The sequence below is a fragment of the Engystomops pustulosus genome, chromosome 2, assembly GCF_040894005.1.
Source record: "Engystomops pustulosus chromosome 2, aEngPut4.maternal, whole genome shotgun sequence".
Lineage (NCBI taxonomy): Eukaryota > Metazoa > Chordata > Amphibia > Anura > Leptodactylidae > Engystomops > Engystomops pustulosus.
This window is the reverse complement of record NC_092412.1, coordinates 103,290,753-103,304,881: the sequence shown is the minus strand read 5'-3', so window position 1 is coordinate 103,304,881 and position 14,129 is coordinate 103,290,753. Positions and strand designations below refer to the sequence as shown.

The following is a 14,129-nucleotide window of genomic DNA, read 5'->3' as shown; positions in this document are numbered from 1 at the left end:
AAGACTAATTGGCATAATTTTATAACTCTATATTGTTGCAGTGAGCTATAATAAGTCCTGAGGACTGATTGTAAATATCCTTAAAATAGAACCTGCCATGCAAATTAACCTACCCAAAATTAAGGCTTCATTAAAACATCCGTATATGAAACTCTGAGAGCTCTTTTACATCATTTGCCATTTTATATCATGTGACCAGAATGATGTCCTCTAAGGTCCTGTTACATACATCTGCAGCCTCTACCTCATGTATCTGATCACATGAAATCGCAGCCACCACCATGGACTTCTACACCTCCAAATCCTCCATGGATACATGGTGTGACTTTATGAGATCAGATACATACATGGTGTGGATGTTGCTGATATCATCTAAGGTCCTGTTACATCACCTTGGTCACATGACATGAAGTGCTAAAGACTTAAAAGGCATGGGGAGAAGTATATGGGTGGAGTCGGCTTAGCAGAACACGCCCGCTCTGATGTCACGCTATATAACATAATGTTTTATATAGGGTGATGTAAGGGAAAACAATTTTTAGCTAAACGAAGGGTGTCAGACAGTTACTAGTGTTCTATGGAAACCCGAAACTATCTGTATTTGTGAAACGTGGTGATAGGTTCCTTTCAAATGCAATGGAAGGACCTCATCCTTTATTACATATTTTAACTAGCTGATGGGTCCAGATAAATTATTAACCTGTCAACAATAATACACTGGTACATAAAAATACACTTAAAATATAATCTTTGATTTTACTTTTACAGAAAGAAGTCCATGAGCTGAGAATGAATAGTTCCAACACCAATGTATCATCTCAGCGCTGGGCAGCTGAAGGATTTGGTGCTGATACAGCAACTGATGGATTCCATTTAGCACAGAGTTATTATGACCCACTGACAGGTGTGGTTTACATCTCATTTATTTTTCTAAAAGAATACCTTTTTAGAATTCAGATTATTTGAATGTTAAATTTCTGTTTTGGGTAAAGTTGACCTACTTGGCATAATGTACAAGACATTTCAGTCTGTTGGTAGTGGTTTTGTCTCTGCTCATATTCACTAGCTGACTGTTATGAATATAATTTGAAACGGTAGAGCGGATGACTCATGTAAAATAACACAAATGCAAAGATATGATCTGGCAGATTCTTTTCATCAGTAAATGGGATTGGCAGTTTTTCATACAAATGCTGTCAAATTCTGATATCTGAAACATCTGATTTTTCAAATAGATTCTTTCAGCAGTTCTCGTCTTTTTAACCCCTTCCCGACATTTGACATAATAGTACTGGATGGTGGGAGGTGCGGGGCCAGAAGCTGCGGGTGTCGGCTATATATTATTTCTCCGATCGCAGGTTTTAACCCCTCCGATCGCTGCCCCGGGGCTGCGCGATCCTCCTCCGGGAGCTGGGTCTTGCCTTCTGACACGACCCGGCTGTAACACACTGAGCATGCGCAGCTAACCTGTAAAAGTCACATAAAACCTTTTTTTAGTAAAAAGAATTAAAAAGTTGCCTAAACACAAATATTCCCTATACACATGCAATAAAGTGAAAAACACAAAATAGCCCAAAAACCACACATATTTGGTATTGCCGCGTCCGTATCAATCCGCACAATAACTCAGAAACATTATTGGACCCGCTCGGTGAACGCCGTAAAAACAAAACCCGAAAAACATGCCAAAAATGTACATTTTTCATAAAATCTCTACACAAAAATGTTCTAAATAGTGATAAAAAAAAGTTATGTGCGCTAAAATGGTACCACTGAAAAGAACAACTCAACACGTAAAAAAATAAACCCTAAACTAGCTGTCAACCAAAAAATATTAGTTACATCTCCGAAAAGAAGGTAATGCAAAAACAAATGAGATTTCCTCTATATTAGTTTTTATCCAGTAAAATTGTAAAAATAAATGAAAAACTATATAAATGAGGTATCACCGTAATCGTAGTGATCTGTAGAATAAAGATAATATAGTATTTTTAATGTACGGTGTACGACCCCCAGAAAATACGAAAAGAAAGTAAACCAAAATTGACAATTTTCTTTTCACCCATACATTCAAGAGTTAATAAAATCTCATCAATAAGCTAATGACACACTAAAATGAAGTATTTGTAAAGTGCATCTCATGTCGCAAAAAATAAGCCCTTATATGTCCAAATTGCCAAAAAAATAAAGATTGTATAGCCAATAAAAAGTGACAATGCATAATCTGCTCTGAATGGTGTAGCTTCCCCTCCATGCCCTGGCGTGTGCCCATACAGCAGGTTACCACCACATATGGGGTATTGTTATACGCGGGAGAGATTAGGTATCAAACTTTGTGGAATGTTTTGATATTTTATCCACTGAGAATTTGTACATTTTTTGAAAAACACATTCATTTAGCCAAAAAAATTTTACTTTCAAAATTGCATCCGATTTTGTTTTAACCCCTGTAAAACAATTAAAGGGTTAACAAACTTCATAAAAGTTGTTTTACGTACGTTGAGGGGTGTAGTTTCTATAATGGGGTAATTTATGGGGTTTACTTTTATTTAGGCCTCTCAAAGTGGTTTGAAACCTGAGCAGGTCCCTCAATAGCAGGATTGTGCTTTTTTTATGAAAATGTGAAAAATCGCACCTAACGTTCAAAGGCCCATAACATCCTACAAAAATAAGAGCATGCATAAAAAACCATGTCCACATAAATTAGACATTCTGTGAATGTAAGTTATTAAGTATTTTAGCTGTTATGACTATGTATGGAAAAAGAAGAACATTTTGAAGTTCGAAAATCAAGAATTTTACCAAATTTTCACCAAATATCTGATTTTCTCATAAATAAATGCAAAACATACCACCAAAATTTTTCAACTAACATGAAGTACAAAGTGTCACGAGAAAACAATTTTAAAATCGCTTGGATATGTTAAAGCGTTCCAAAGTTATAACCACTTATAGTGACACAGGGCAGATTTTAAAAAATGGGCTGTGTCGGGAAGGTGAAAAGTGGCTCCGGCGTTAAGGGGTTAATATACTCCTACTGGGGTTCTACTGTAATGAGCCTGGCTGTCTGCCTAATAGGCTTACTAGTAAAACACATTTGTTTTCTACATGTATTACTTTGCTTACAAAGTTTGTGTAAAAACATTTAATCTAATTCTTTTTACTGCTTTTTACTTTAGTCTCCACAACAGCTCATCCTGGTTACTATGCGCAGTCACCAGCATATAATCCACAACAACTACTCAGACCAGTGGCAAATGTTACTCCAACCAAGGTACCAGTATTTTATCAGTATTTTATCAGTATTCTGCATTTTTCTGTGAAAGGTCAATTCTGCAGTACAGTGATGTATCGCGCCATATACCTATATCCATCACATGACCATCACAATGTGACTGCCAGGGGTACCATAGAGCCCCATTCATGTGAGAAGTGAAGATTTCCAGCAATGAGAATCAACTATTCACAACTTGTCCAGCAATCCCACTGAATCTGTGGAATTCTACCGACAGTAATGACCATTTTTTTTTTTTTTTTTATATTGCGTTCCTTTTTATATAGTTTCCCTAGATCTCTCCTTGCGGTCATTCAATTTAAACTTTTATTGCTTACTCACATTGGATAGGGACCTGTCCATGGGCTTGTAATGGACACAGGTGCTTGGCTTGTTACAGTCGCAGTACTGTGATCAGTGTAATATGCTGTACTTTTGTGTCCATCACAAGCTTATATTTTTAGTGAGGGGCACCCCAGTAATGGTCATTACTAGCCACTGGCTAAAATGGTACAAAAAATAATTTTCTTTTGTCTGACATTGCTGATATTTTAGTTTATAAAAAAAAAAATTGTAGCCCAAAAGTATTTATTTCAGCCAATTTTAGAATTCGTTTTTTATTTTATTCTGTTTCTTATGACTTTTTTTTTTTTTTTTTTTTTAAACCTGCAGACATCAGTGTATCCAGTTAGTAGAATGACAACTCAGCAGCACATGTACCCCATGCATACTCCTCCAGTCCAGAATACAGCCATGGTTGGAGCCTCTCTACGTTTCGAATCTCCAGCAACTGGTGGCATCTTGTCTCCTCAGCCTGATGAATTTTATAGCTACAGTTTACCCCCAAACACTGCAAATCCACCACTACCAGAGCCTGGCTACTTTACAAAAGCTCCTTTTGGATCCCAACCACCCAAATCTGATGGGCCTAAGATAGATTTCGGAAAGAATAACTTTGCTCAGCCAGTTCAAAGTGAAGGACCCAAACCACCTCAGTTTACTGCAGCAATGCAGTCTACTCCTTCTTCTACCTTCAAGTTTAACTCAAACTTTAAATCCAATGATGGAGACTTCACATTTACCTCAAATCAAGCTCCTACACATCCAAGTACTGGGAATGAATGTCTTCTGCGACTGCTAACATCAGATAAGACTATTTCCGACCAGGGAAAGCCTTCAGCTACTTTTGAAAATACCCCAGATTCTAGAAACATGTTCAGATTTGGTGAGAAAAGCTTTGTGAACTCCTTCAGTGATGGCACTATTCCAAATCCAGAGAAAAGCAATGCAGTGTTTGGGCATGGGGACAATGTGTTAAACTTCCAAAACTCTGCAAAGAAAGGCTTTGTGCCTCCCTCTTTTGATGTGATGCCAAGGGAAGAACACAACCAAAGTCACGAGTCTGCTAGTGATTGTGTTGCTGAAGAGGATGGACCCCATTTTGAACCTGTAGTGCCATTACCAGAGAAGATTGAAGTGAAAAACGGAGAAGAGGATGAGGAAGAAATGTTTTGCAACCGTGCAAAACTTTTTCGTTTTGATGCGGATTCGAAAGAATGGAAAGAAAGAGGCTTGGGGAATGTGAAAATTTTAAGACATAGAGTATCTGGCAAGATACGGCTGCTAATGAGGAGAGAACAAATTTTGAAGATATGTGCTAACCATTACATTAATGCTGACATGAAACTTAAACCACTTGCTGGTTCTGATAAATCCTATGTTTGGCATGCATCTGATTATGCTGACGAGATGCCCAAGCCTGAGCAACTTGCAATTCGTTTTAAGACTGTAGAGGAGGCCACACGCTTTAAGACAAAATTTGAAGAAGCACAAAAATTTCTCCAGGCTACAGAAGTAAGTATGGAGAACCCATCTCAACCTGGTAAAGACTTTTCAAAAGCTGATATCAAGTCAAAGCCAATTTCTCTTGAGTTGCAGTTTGGTTTAAAACCTGGAGAATGGCAGTGTGATACCTGCCTTGTAAAGAATAAAGATGCCTCCGTTACTTGTGTTTCTTGTCAATCTCAGAATCCAAACAGCAGAAGTTCACTCTCTACTTCTAAAGACATCAAACCTCTTAACACTGGAGCAAGTTCTAGAAGCATATCTGCAGCTGCTTTCTCATTTACTAAAGACACTTTAGACAGCAAATCGTCTTCAGTTGAGCAACTTGCAAAGAGCAAAGAACAGTGGATATGTAGTAAGTGCTCGACAAAGAATGACGTGACCAGTAAGCAATGCATTAAATGTCAACCATTAAACAAGAAAGATGGGAAAACAGCATTGTCTTTCACATCAAAACCTGTTGCTGAGGTAAAAAATGTGCCAGGCACACAGGGCAATTCATTTGGCACTGCCTTCTTAAAGAAAGATGGAGAGTGGTATTGTGACCAATGTGTGGTACTGAATAAGCCATCTGCTGAAAAATGTATTGCATGCCAGGCTCCAAACCCATCCAACAGTTCACAGACCATCACAACAACTGCTTCATCTTTCAAATTTGTGGCCTCTGATACCGGTCCATTAAAAGATTTTGGATCTCTCTTTGCAAAGAAGGAAGGGCAATGGGATTGTGATGTAAGTGAGGTCCGTAATGAAGTGAGTGCTTCAAAGTGTGTCTCTTGTAATAACCCAAAAGCAAAGTCTACAGGCAATGTAACAGTTCCTCCAAATACATCATCCAACTTCAGCTTCCAAAATGGAAGTCTGGAAGCAATGTTTCAGATAAAAGAGGGACAGTGGGATTGTTCTGTGTGTCTTGTTAGAAATGACAGTTCAGCAATAGAGTGCGTTTCCTGCAAGGCACAGAATCCAAATGCAAAAAATGCAACATTATCATCAGACCCAAAACCTTCCTTCAACTTTAGTCAAAAAACGGGTTCTGAGCCATTTGGGCCCCCTTCAACAGGGTTCAAATGTAATTTCCCAGGAAAAGACTTCAAGTTTGGCACCAGTGATGAGAAACCATCCTTTGGTTTTAAAGCACCAAGTAGCAGTGAGGAAACAAAGTCTGGGGGATTTAGCTTTACAATGCCTTTTAATGCTGGTTCTTTAAAGTTTGGACTTTCAGAGTCAAGTGGAAAAGATGAATTGAAGAAAGAAGAATCGACTGATCCAAAGGGTGCCTTGGGAGATGGCAAAGTGATTTCTAAATCATCTGATACTGGACTAAAAGCTGAAGATGGTAAACAAAAAGGTAGCGAAATGGTATTTGGACAAACAACGGCAAGTACCTTTTCTTTTGCTGATCTTTCAAAACACACTGACAGCTTTGCTTTTGGAAAAACTGATCCAAATTTTAAGGGGTTTTCACGAGCAGGAGAAAAATTGTTTGCTTCTGATAAACAAGAAGCTAAAACTTCTGAACAAGAGACTTTAGAAGAGTTGTATAAGACAGACGATCGGGATGACATCCATTTTGAGCCCATTGTGCAACTTCCTGACAAAGTGGAACTTGTCACAGGGGAAGAAGATGAGACTGTGCTTTATTCCCAGAGAGTGAAATTATTCCGTTTTGATGCAGAAATCAGCCAGTGGAAAGAGCGAGGTGTTGGTAACCTGAAAATTCTTAAGAATGAGGCAAACGGGAAGCTAAGAATGCTTATGCGACGAGAACAAGTTCTGAAAGTGTGTGCAAACCACCTCATCACAACAACTATGAACCTGAAACCTTTGTCTGGCTCAGACCGTGCCTGGATGTGGATGGCTAATGATTATTCCGATGGGGATGCAAAACTAGAACAACTTGCTGCAAAGTTTAAAACGCCAGAGCAGGCAGAGGAGTTCAAGAACAAATTTGAAGAGTGTCAGCGTCTGCTGTTGGACATCCCTCTACAGACTCCTCATAAACTTGTAGATACTGGAAGGACGGCTCACTTGATCAAGAAAGCAGAGGAAATGAAAACCGGGCTAAAAGACTTGAAAACCTTCTTAACTGACCAGACTAAACCTGGCGAGGAGGATACTAACGATTCTGAAGACCATCTTAAGAAAACTCCTGAATACACAGAGGCTACATACGAGTGGGATAACTATGACATGAGGGCAGGTGCTCTTGATGGAAATTTGGATGACTCTGTGTATGCATCACCATTAGCAAGTAGCCCTGAAAAAGGCAATCTCTTTAGATTTGGTGAATCTACAACTGGTTTTAACTTTAGTTTTCAACCATCCCCAAGCCCTGGCAAGTCTCCAACCAAAATCAATCAGAGCAGGGTGTCTGTGGGTACTGACGATGAGTCCGATGTGACGCAGGAGGAGGAGCGCGATGGTCAGTACTTTGAGCCTGTGGTTCCGTTACCTGATTTAGTAGAAGTCACCAGTGGTGAAGAAAATGAGGAGACATTATTTTGCCACAGAGCAAAGCTCTACAGGTTTGATAAAACTGCTAATCAGTGGAAAGAGAGGGGAATAGGAGACTTGAAGATTTTACAGAATTTTGACAATAAATCTGCTCGAGTAGTGATGAGACGTGATCAGGTGTTGAAACTCTGTGCCAACCATCGTATAACACCTGATATACACCTTGAACCCATGAAAGCTGGCTCTCAGAGAGAGTGGGCATGGACTGCACATGACTTTGCTGAAGGCGAAGGTAAAATAGAGTGCTTTGCTGTACGCTTCAAGCTTCAGGAAGTTGCTGATTTATTCAAAGAAGTTTTTGAAGATGCTAAAGTTGCACAAAGTAATGATTGTATGGTCACCCCACTTTCATCTCGAGTTACAACTCCAAAAGCCTCACCATGTGGTAGGGCAGCTGTGGCCATTTTGGAAGAAACTACAAGAGAGAGGACAGATCTTCCATCTGTAACATCTACTGCTTCAGAAGTAGAATCTAACACGTCATGCACAGCCGATAAGCCATGCACAGCAGTGGTGTCCCCTCCTAAGTTTGTGTTTGGATCTGATGCTCTGAAAAATATTTTTGGGACAGAGAAGCAAGGTTTCACATTTGGGAGCCCTTCAGGAGCTGGAGCAATGTTTGGTTTCAGCTTTAATTCATCAAAGACCTTTGAAGAACAGAAACAACCATCAAAACCTACATCAACACCACCTAGTAATACAAAAGATTCTGTAGATGCTCCTCAGAAAACCTCTCAACAAGCTGTGCAAAATCCCACAGTCTCCTCCTCTGCGTCAGAGTCTACCCGAATAGAGAAGCAAGCTCCAGTTCCAGGTGAGGTTTCTTCTTCTATCACTTGTTTGTTTGTATTTGATGTCTTGTCTTGCAAACTCTGCTCGAACGGTTCTGTTTATAATGATTTCTGATCTTGATGAACTAAACGTAAACCTAGAATGCAAGACCATGGTATACTTTTATATCTCCTCTAATCTGGGGCATTTAAAAAAAGTAGGTTTTGGTACCCATAAAACTCCAGCATACCTTCATAAAGTTGAGGTTTGAGGTTTTTATTATTTTTAAACCATACCGTTGTTGCCAAAGTGGACTTAAAGGGCATCTACCACCAGCATTAATGATTGTATGCAAATGAGCCCGAGGGGCTCCAGGCTCCATAGGGGTTGGAGCTTGGAGCCCCTCAGGCTCATTTGCATACAGTCTTTCATCTGGTTGGTAGATGTCCTTTAAGTCAGTGTTGCCTTTCCCTCCCGGAGTGCAGCAACAGACAGCTGTAAGTAAAAAAAAAAGCTGCACTAAAGCCCCAATCCTACTGACAAGTTCCTCTTAAACAGCCCTGTTCAGATGGGTACAGTAATCTGCTATATCCTAGTACCCATCGCTCATCTGTTGATTTAAAGTCATCTAAGGCCTTCTAATTTAAAAGCAGCCTGGAATATGGTTATATTGTGCATCTTAAAGGAACACAAAGCACAACAAAAAAATTAACTAAAAAAAAAACTTCCTTAATTCTTTCCACAAAGTTAACATTTTACAATTAAACCAGTGACATGTCTAAAGAAACCGACAGACCACTGGAAGATAAAGGGTAGGTTCTATTTAGCTCTTTGTGTTGTTAAAGTAAGTTGATATTTTCATACAATTATTTACAAAAATTTGGTTGAATTGCCGTAGATATGATGCTGCATATAGGAAGATTTATTTTTTATTCAGTAAAAAAAAATGGTGATTGACAGATGAAGACACTTCTCGTGGACTAGCTTCAGAAATGAGTTTACTAGTACTCTCATCAGGACTGATTTTACAGCTTTCTAGCGGAGAGCTACACACTTTCACTGCAGATTATTCATGTGCAATGCAAACATTGAGCTCTACCCACCTGGCCACAAAGGTTGCAGCTTTAGGCTGGGTTCACATCATGCTAATGGTATACACTCAGAGTATGTGTTGTATCCGCTGAGCATACTTTGTGACTTATACTGGCAGACGGAGGCGTAGTTGTTGCCTCTGCTCAGTATATGACATATAGTTTCCATCTGATGGAGGGGAGGGACTCCGGGGATGTCGCTTACCATGTAAGGACAATGACATTACTGGGGAATAACCCCAAAAGATGAGCGTGACAAAGGTCAGGGTTGTTTGGCAATACCACAATTAACAGTCAGCCAAGTGTTGCCAATCTTGGCATTTGGGAGCACAAGGACTTCAGATGAAAGTTATTCTATTTCTAGGCCATTGTATCACTGATTATTAGTCTTGATCAGAAATGGTTTCATGTTAAAGGTCAAAAAGGCTTAGCTTGTGTACAGTTGAATTCACTTTTTTCACTTTAAGTTTTATTTTGTTGATGTCGTTTTGGTATTTGACAAAAAATGGGTTTTTATGTTTTTATTCTTCCTGCTTGAGGAAGTTTCATTTTGATTTTGCTTCCCCAAAACTTTCATTCTCTCCTGCAGGCCCATTGAGTCGTCCGTTTTTTCATTTGTTTTGTAGGCTTTAATTTTAGTCTTTTTAAGTCTAATCCTGCTGCCTTTTGGACGTGCACAGCTCCCTCCAAACCTGACGTGGAAGGTATTTGAACACTCGGTGCTGTGTTGGCCATTGGCTGGACACACACACTTCCTACCAGTGTGTTGTAGCTGTTTGGGGAAACATGATTGGAAATGGTTAACTTGCATGCTTGCTGGGGTCTGTAGACTGCCTTTGTGTCCAGATCTTGTTTCCTTAAATATTCTACTACACTAAGGATGTCATTGTTACACTTATCCCTGTTCCTTATCTTACACATACTCTAGGGTAAAGGTCATGGTATCCATTAAACCAACCCTAAAGGAAATTGATCATAAAATTTGCATATGATAAACCAGTGTCACTTGCATACCCATCTGAGCACCTCGATTAGATATCTGTCTTTATAACCTTTATTTTTGGCTTCTTTTGTCCAAAAATCAAGTTATAAAAACAATTAAATGAGCCAGAAGTGCTTCGAGTCCCACAAGGCTCCATCTTCATACATGCATCATCCCCTCCCCCCACAGTTGGTAATATAAGTTTCCTTGAGGTTTAGAGAGTAGAAGCCGAACATTTCAGGCTGAGATTTGCCTGAGATTTTTATAACTTAACTTTTGGACTACAGAGGCCATAAAAAAAATATAAAGACAGATCCCTAATCGTGATCCTCAGACTTGTAAGGCCCATTATACATCTCAGTTAGGTCTTCAGTTATTTCCTTCTTGGTACTGTGAGCCAAAACCAGGTGCCATCAATTACACACAACAGGTTCATGTTTTTTTCAATCTCTTGAGGACCTACGGGTACATTCACACATTTAGTTTTTTCAGATGCAGTTATTGATGCCCAAACCAGGAGTGGAGTGAAAGGAAGAGGATCGCCTCTCAAGATATGTTCTCGTCTCATTATAATCCACAACAGCTTTTGGCTTTAAAGAGGACCTGTCGTCCATTTAAAAAAAAGCCCTAGGAGCAGCCGTTTTACACTCCGGTAAAGCTAGCAGACACTGCTGCGAAGTACGATAGGAACGCCGGACCTCGCTCTTAGTGTTCCGGCATATTCGTGAGGGGGTGGGAATTAGAGGTGGTGACTGCTGCGTGAAGCTAGATAGTCCCCGCTGACCTATGGAGTGGGCACGGCAGTCCGAGGAAGAGGCAGCACCTCCGGTTTTCCTATTGTACTTCGCAGCAGTATCTGCTAGCGTTATAAGAGGCTTCCCATAAAGCTCGTAGTGTAACGTTGCTGCATCTGAGAGCGCTAGGAGTTGCTTACTTTAGTAAGCAGCTCCTAGTGCTTTTTTATGGGTGACAGGTCCTCTTTAAAAACTGCATCTGAAAAAGTAAACGCAGCCAACGGAGGTGAACTGACCCTCAGTGATGCTGCTTTATCAAGTCCAAATTTGATGGTTGATTTCCTTTAACCACTGGGCCACAGTGCCAAGTTTGTTTGGATGTTTAGCCCATAACTATGAGGTTCTATTTATTTAATTTTTAGTTCCGTACTTTTTTAAAAATATTTTAGATTTTTAACCGTTTGCACCCTATTTTGACTGGAGTGGCATGAGGTAGACAATATATAGTATTGGAACATCCTATTCCTAATCCATTGGCATTGATGCGGACTTGCCTTCCTTTGCATCCAAAATAGCATTTACTTGACTGTTTTCTATAAGATTTTGGGTTGAAATGTTGCCGTTTACTCAGAAGAGCATTTGTGGGGTCAGGCATTGATGATTGTTGAGGGGTCCATTGTGCTTAAAAGGATTTAAGACTTGTCCACAGGATAGGTCCACCTATCATTTATTCTGTGGATATTTGTATATTTAAAAGGGTTTTCCCAACTAGAGTATTCATCAAATTTCATTCCGCTGAGCTAAGGGGCTATGGTCAAGCACTGAAAAATAACCCACCCCTTAGTTTGCCCTCCACATATGCTTACAATTGCTACACTGCAGTAAGGCAAGGTCTACTACAATTTGGCAAACAGACTATACTTCAGGAATATTTTTAGAATGCCCCATTGTGTCACACATTTGTAAGGCAGACAACATGGTTGGGTGCATTACTTTACACACCTATAGCAATAATTTTCCAGTGCAGTATATATATATATATATATATATATACCTCTAATACATTACCTTCACGGTACTACTCTAATTCTAGTCTAATGCCCCTTCCCCCCCCAAAAAAAAAGCCCCCCACAAAAATATGGAACTTAATGTGATGCGTAGAACACATTGATACAAGTAAAAATGTACTATTGATTACTTTTCAAATAACAGCTAGGGGACTCCCCGACCCTCCAAAGATGAGAAAGAAAACTGCAACCACCTATTTCTAAATAACAGATAGTGGAGTCTGTCGCCTTCTTTTCCTCTGTGAATCCTCTTGGTGGGGTTCCCAATTGTTGGACCACCAATAATCTGATAGCAGTGGTCTATGTAAAGATCATTCTTATTGTACATTTGCAAAACCTCTTTAAAGGGGATTTCTCACAAAAGACAATTCTCACATTTCATTCCCCTAGTGATAACACAATAAAGATAATTTTAACCCCTTACTTTACAATGTTACTCAGTTTTATTCCTGTTTTAGCTCCTATCGTTCCCTAGGCTGCTGTGGGGTGACAATGTGGTTAGATTATCAGGGTACAAGGTGTACACTTTTATCTGGCTACTGACATTGTACTAACACACTGACACATAGAGAGATGAGACTGATCAGAGATTCATGAGATGCCTATTAGACAGAGTCTGAGACTTTTACACTGTTACACTGTGCGCTTTGCTACGTCTCTCAGCCATTTGCTTGCCCCTTGCCCCGGATCACTTATCTCCTTGTAGTTTGCACCCTATTTCTCTGCTCAGGATGTGCTGGCAGGAAGTAATCAGTGTATGTGTCTCTGAGCTCCGTGCAAGGGAGGGGGGCTACAGGCTCAGAGCAGAGACACAGAAATCTCATTTGCACAATCTCTCAGAGAAATCCAAGATGGTGGACTGACCTAAGACAGAAGTTACAGGGTTGTGTCTAGGGGTTATTTTTGTTATCCTGAGGTACATATAAGAAACTTGTCTTCGAGGGAATACCCTTTTAACATGATGATTTGAAATATTATACATCCACCTTTCAATATAGTTTAAAGCACAACTAAACCTTCAATATTTTTTCTTTCATAAATTTGTAGTGCTTCATTAAGTAAAGCTGCTTCTCTGTTCTCTGCTCCCTTCTCCTTAAGGCTGGTTGCCCTCAAGTGAGTTTCTTGTGACACACTCGCTCTGTGTGCTTCCCAGATTTACAATGCTGAACGAATCTGTATATTGTCAGTAGATTTTGGTTTGGTCTGGTAAATGCAGCAGAAACGGTTCATTGGAACAAACTTGCTTGTGGGCAACGGGCCTAAGTGAGAAGTGTTTCTGAAAGGCAGACAGATAAGGAGGCTAAATAATACCGCCTTCCATACCTAGGGAGATGAGACTAACCAGTGAATTAAATGTCACTGTCCTTTATCTAGATCCGTGATGGCGAACCTTTTGGAGACTGTGCCCAAATTACACCCAAAATCCACTTATTTTCCTGTGAAGTGCCAACATGGCATTTTAAGCAGTAACTTAATGCTACCTGTTCTTCCACATCTTTCAATTGATCGCCCCCCTGAGGCAGCCAATACAGTTTAAAGAAGGAGAGCAAATTCAGACTATCATTGTAGCTTCTTTCCAGGCCCCCTCTGTAGAGGAAAAATGGTTGGTCCAGCAGGATGACCTCCAAAGATATTGCAGGTCATTTCAACACCTTCTCACTTTTCCCGCATTTCCTAACAGCCGATGAAGTTTTGCTTTAAAATAGCGCTTAGAGCAGCATCTCTTAAGTTGCCTGGGACTTGGTGGATTTGGTCCTATTTGGTGAACTCTGTCCTGGGGTGATGGTCTGAGTGCCCACAGAAATGGCTGAGTGCCACCTCTGGCACCCGTGCCATAGGTTCACCACC

General features: G+C 40.0%; 1 protein-coding gene across 4 annotated transcripts in view; it reads left to right on the top strand.

The window, feature by feature from the left end:
• The window catches only part of LOC140118211 (E3 SUMO-protein ligase RanBP2-like), a 51,314-nt gene that overhangs the window by 18,118 nt on the left and 19,067 nt on the right, over positions 1-14,129 (top strand). For 3 of the 4 annotated variants that reach the window (XM_072135817.1, XM_072135816.1, XM_072135815.1), the window contains exons 18-20: positions 769-904; positions 3,180-3,274; positions 3,947-8,450. In XM_072135817.1, coding sequence (XP_071991918.1) covers positions 769-904; positions 3,180-3,274; positions 3,947-8,450 — 4,735 coding nt within the window. Of the gene's footprint in view, positions 1-768; positions 905-3,179; positions 3,275-3,946; positions 8,451-10,124; positions 10,203-14,129 lie in introns of all 4 variants that reach the window. The other variant, XM_072135818.1, reaches the window with a different exon arrangement.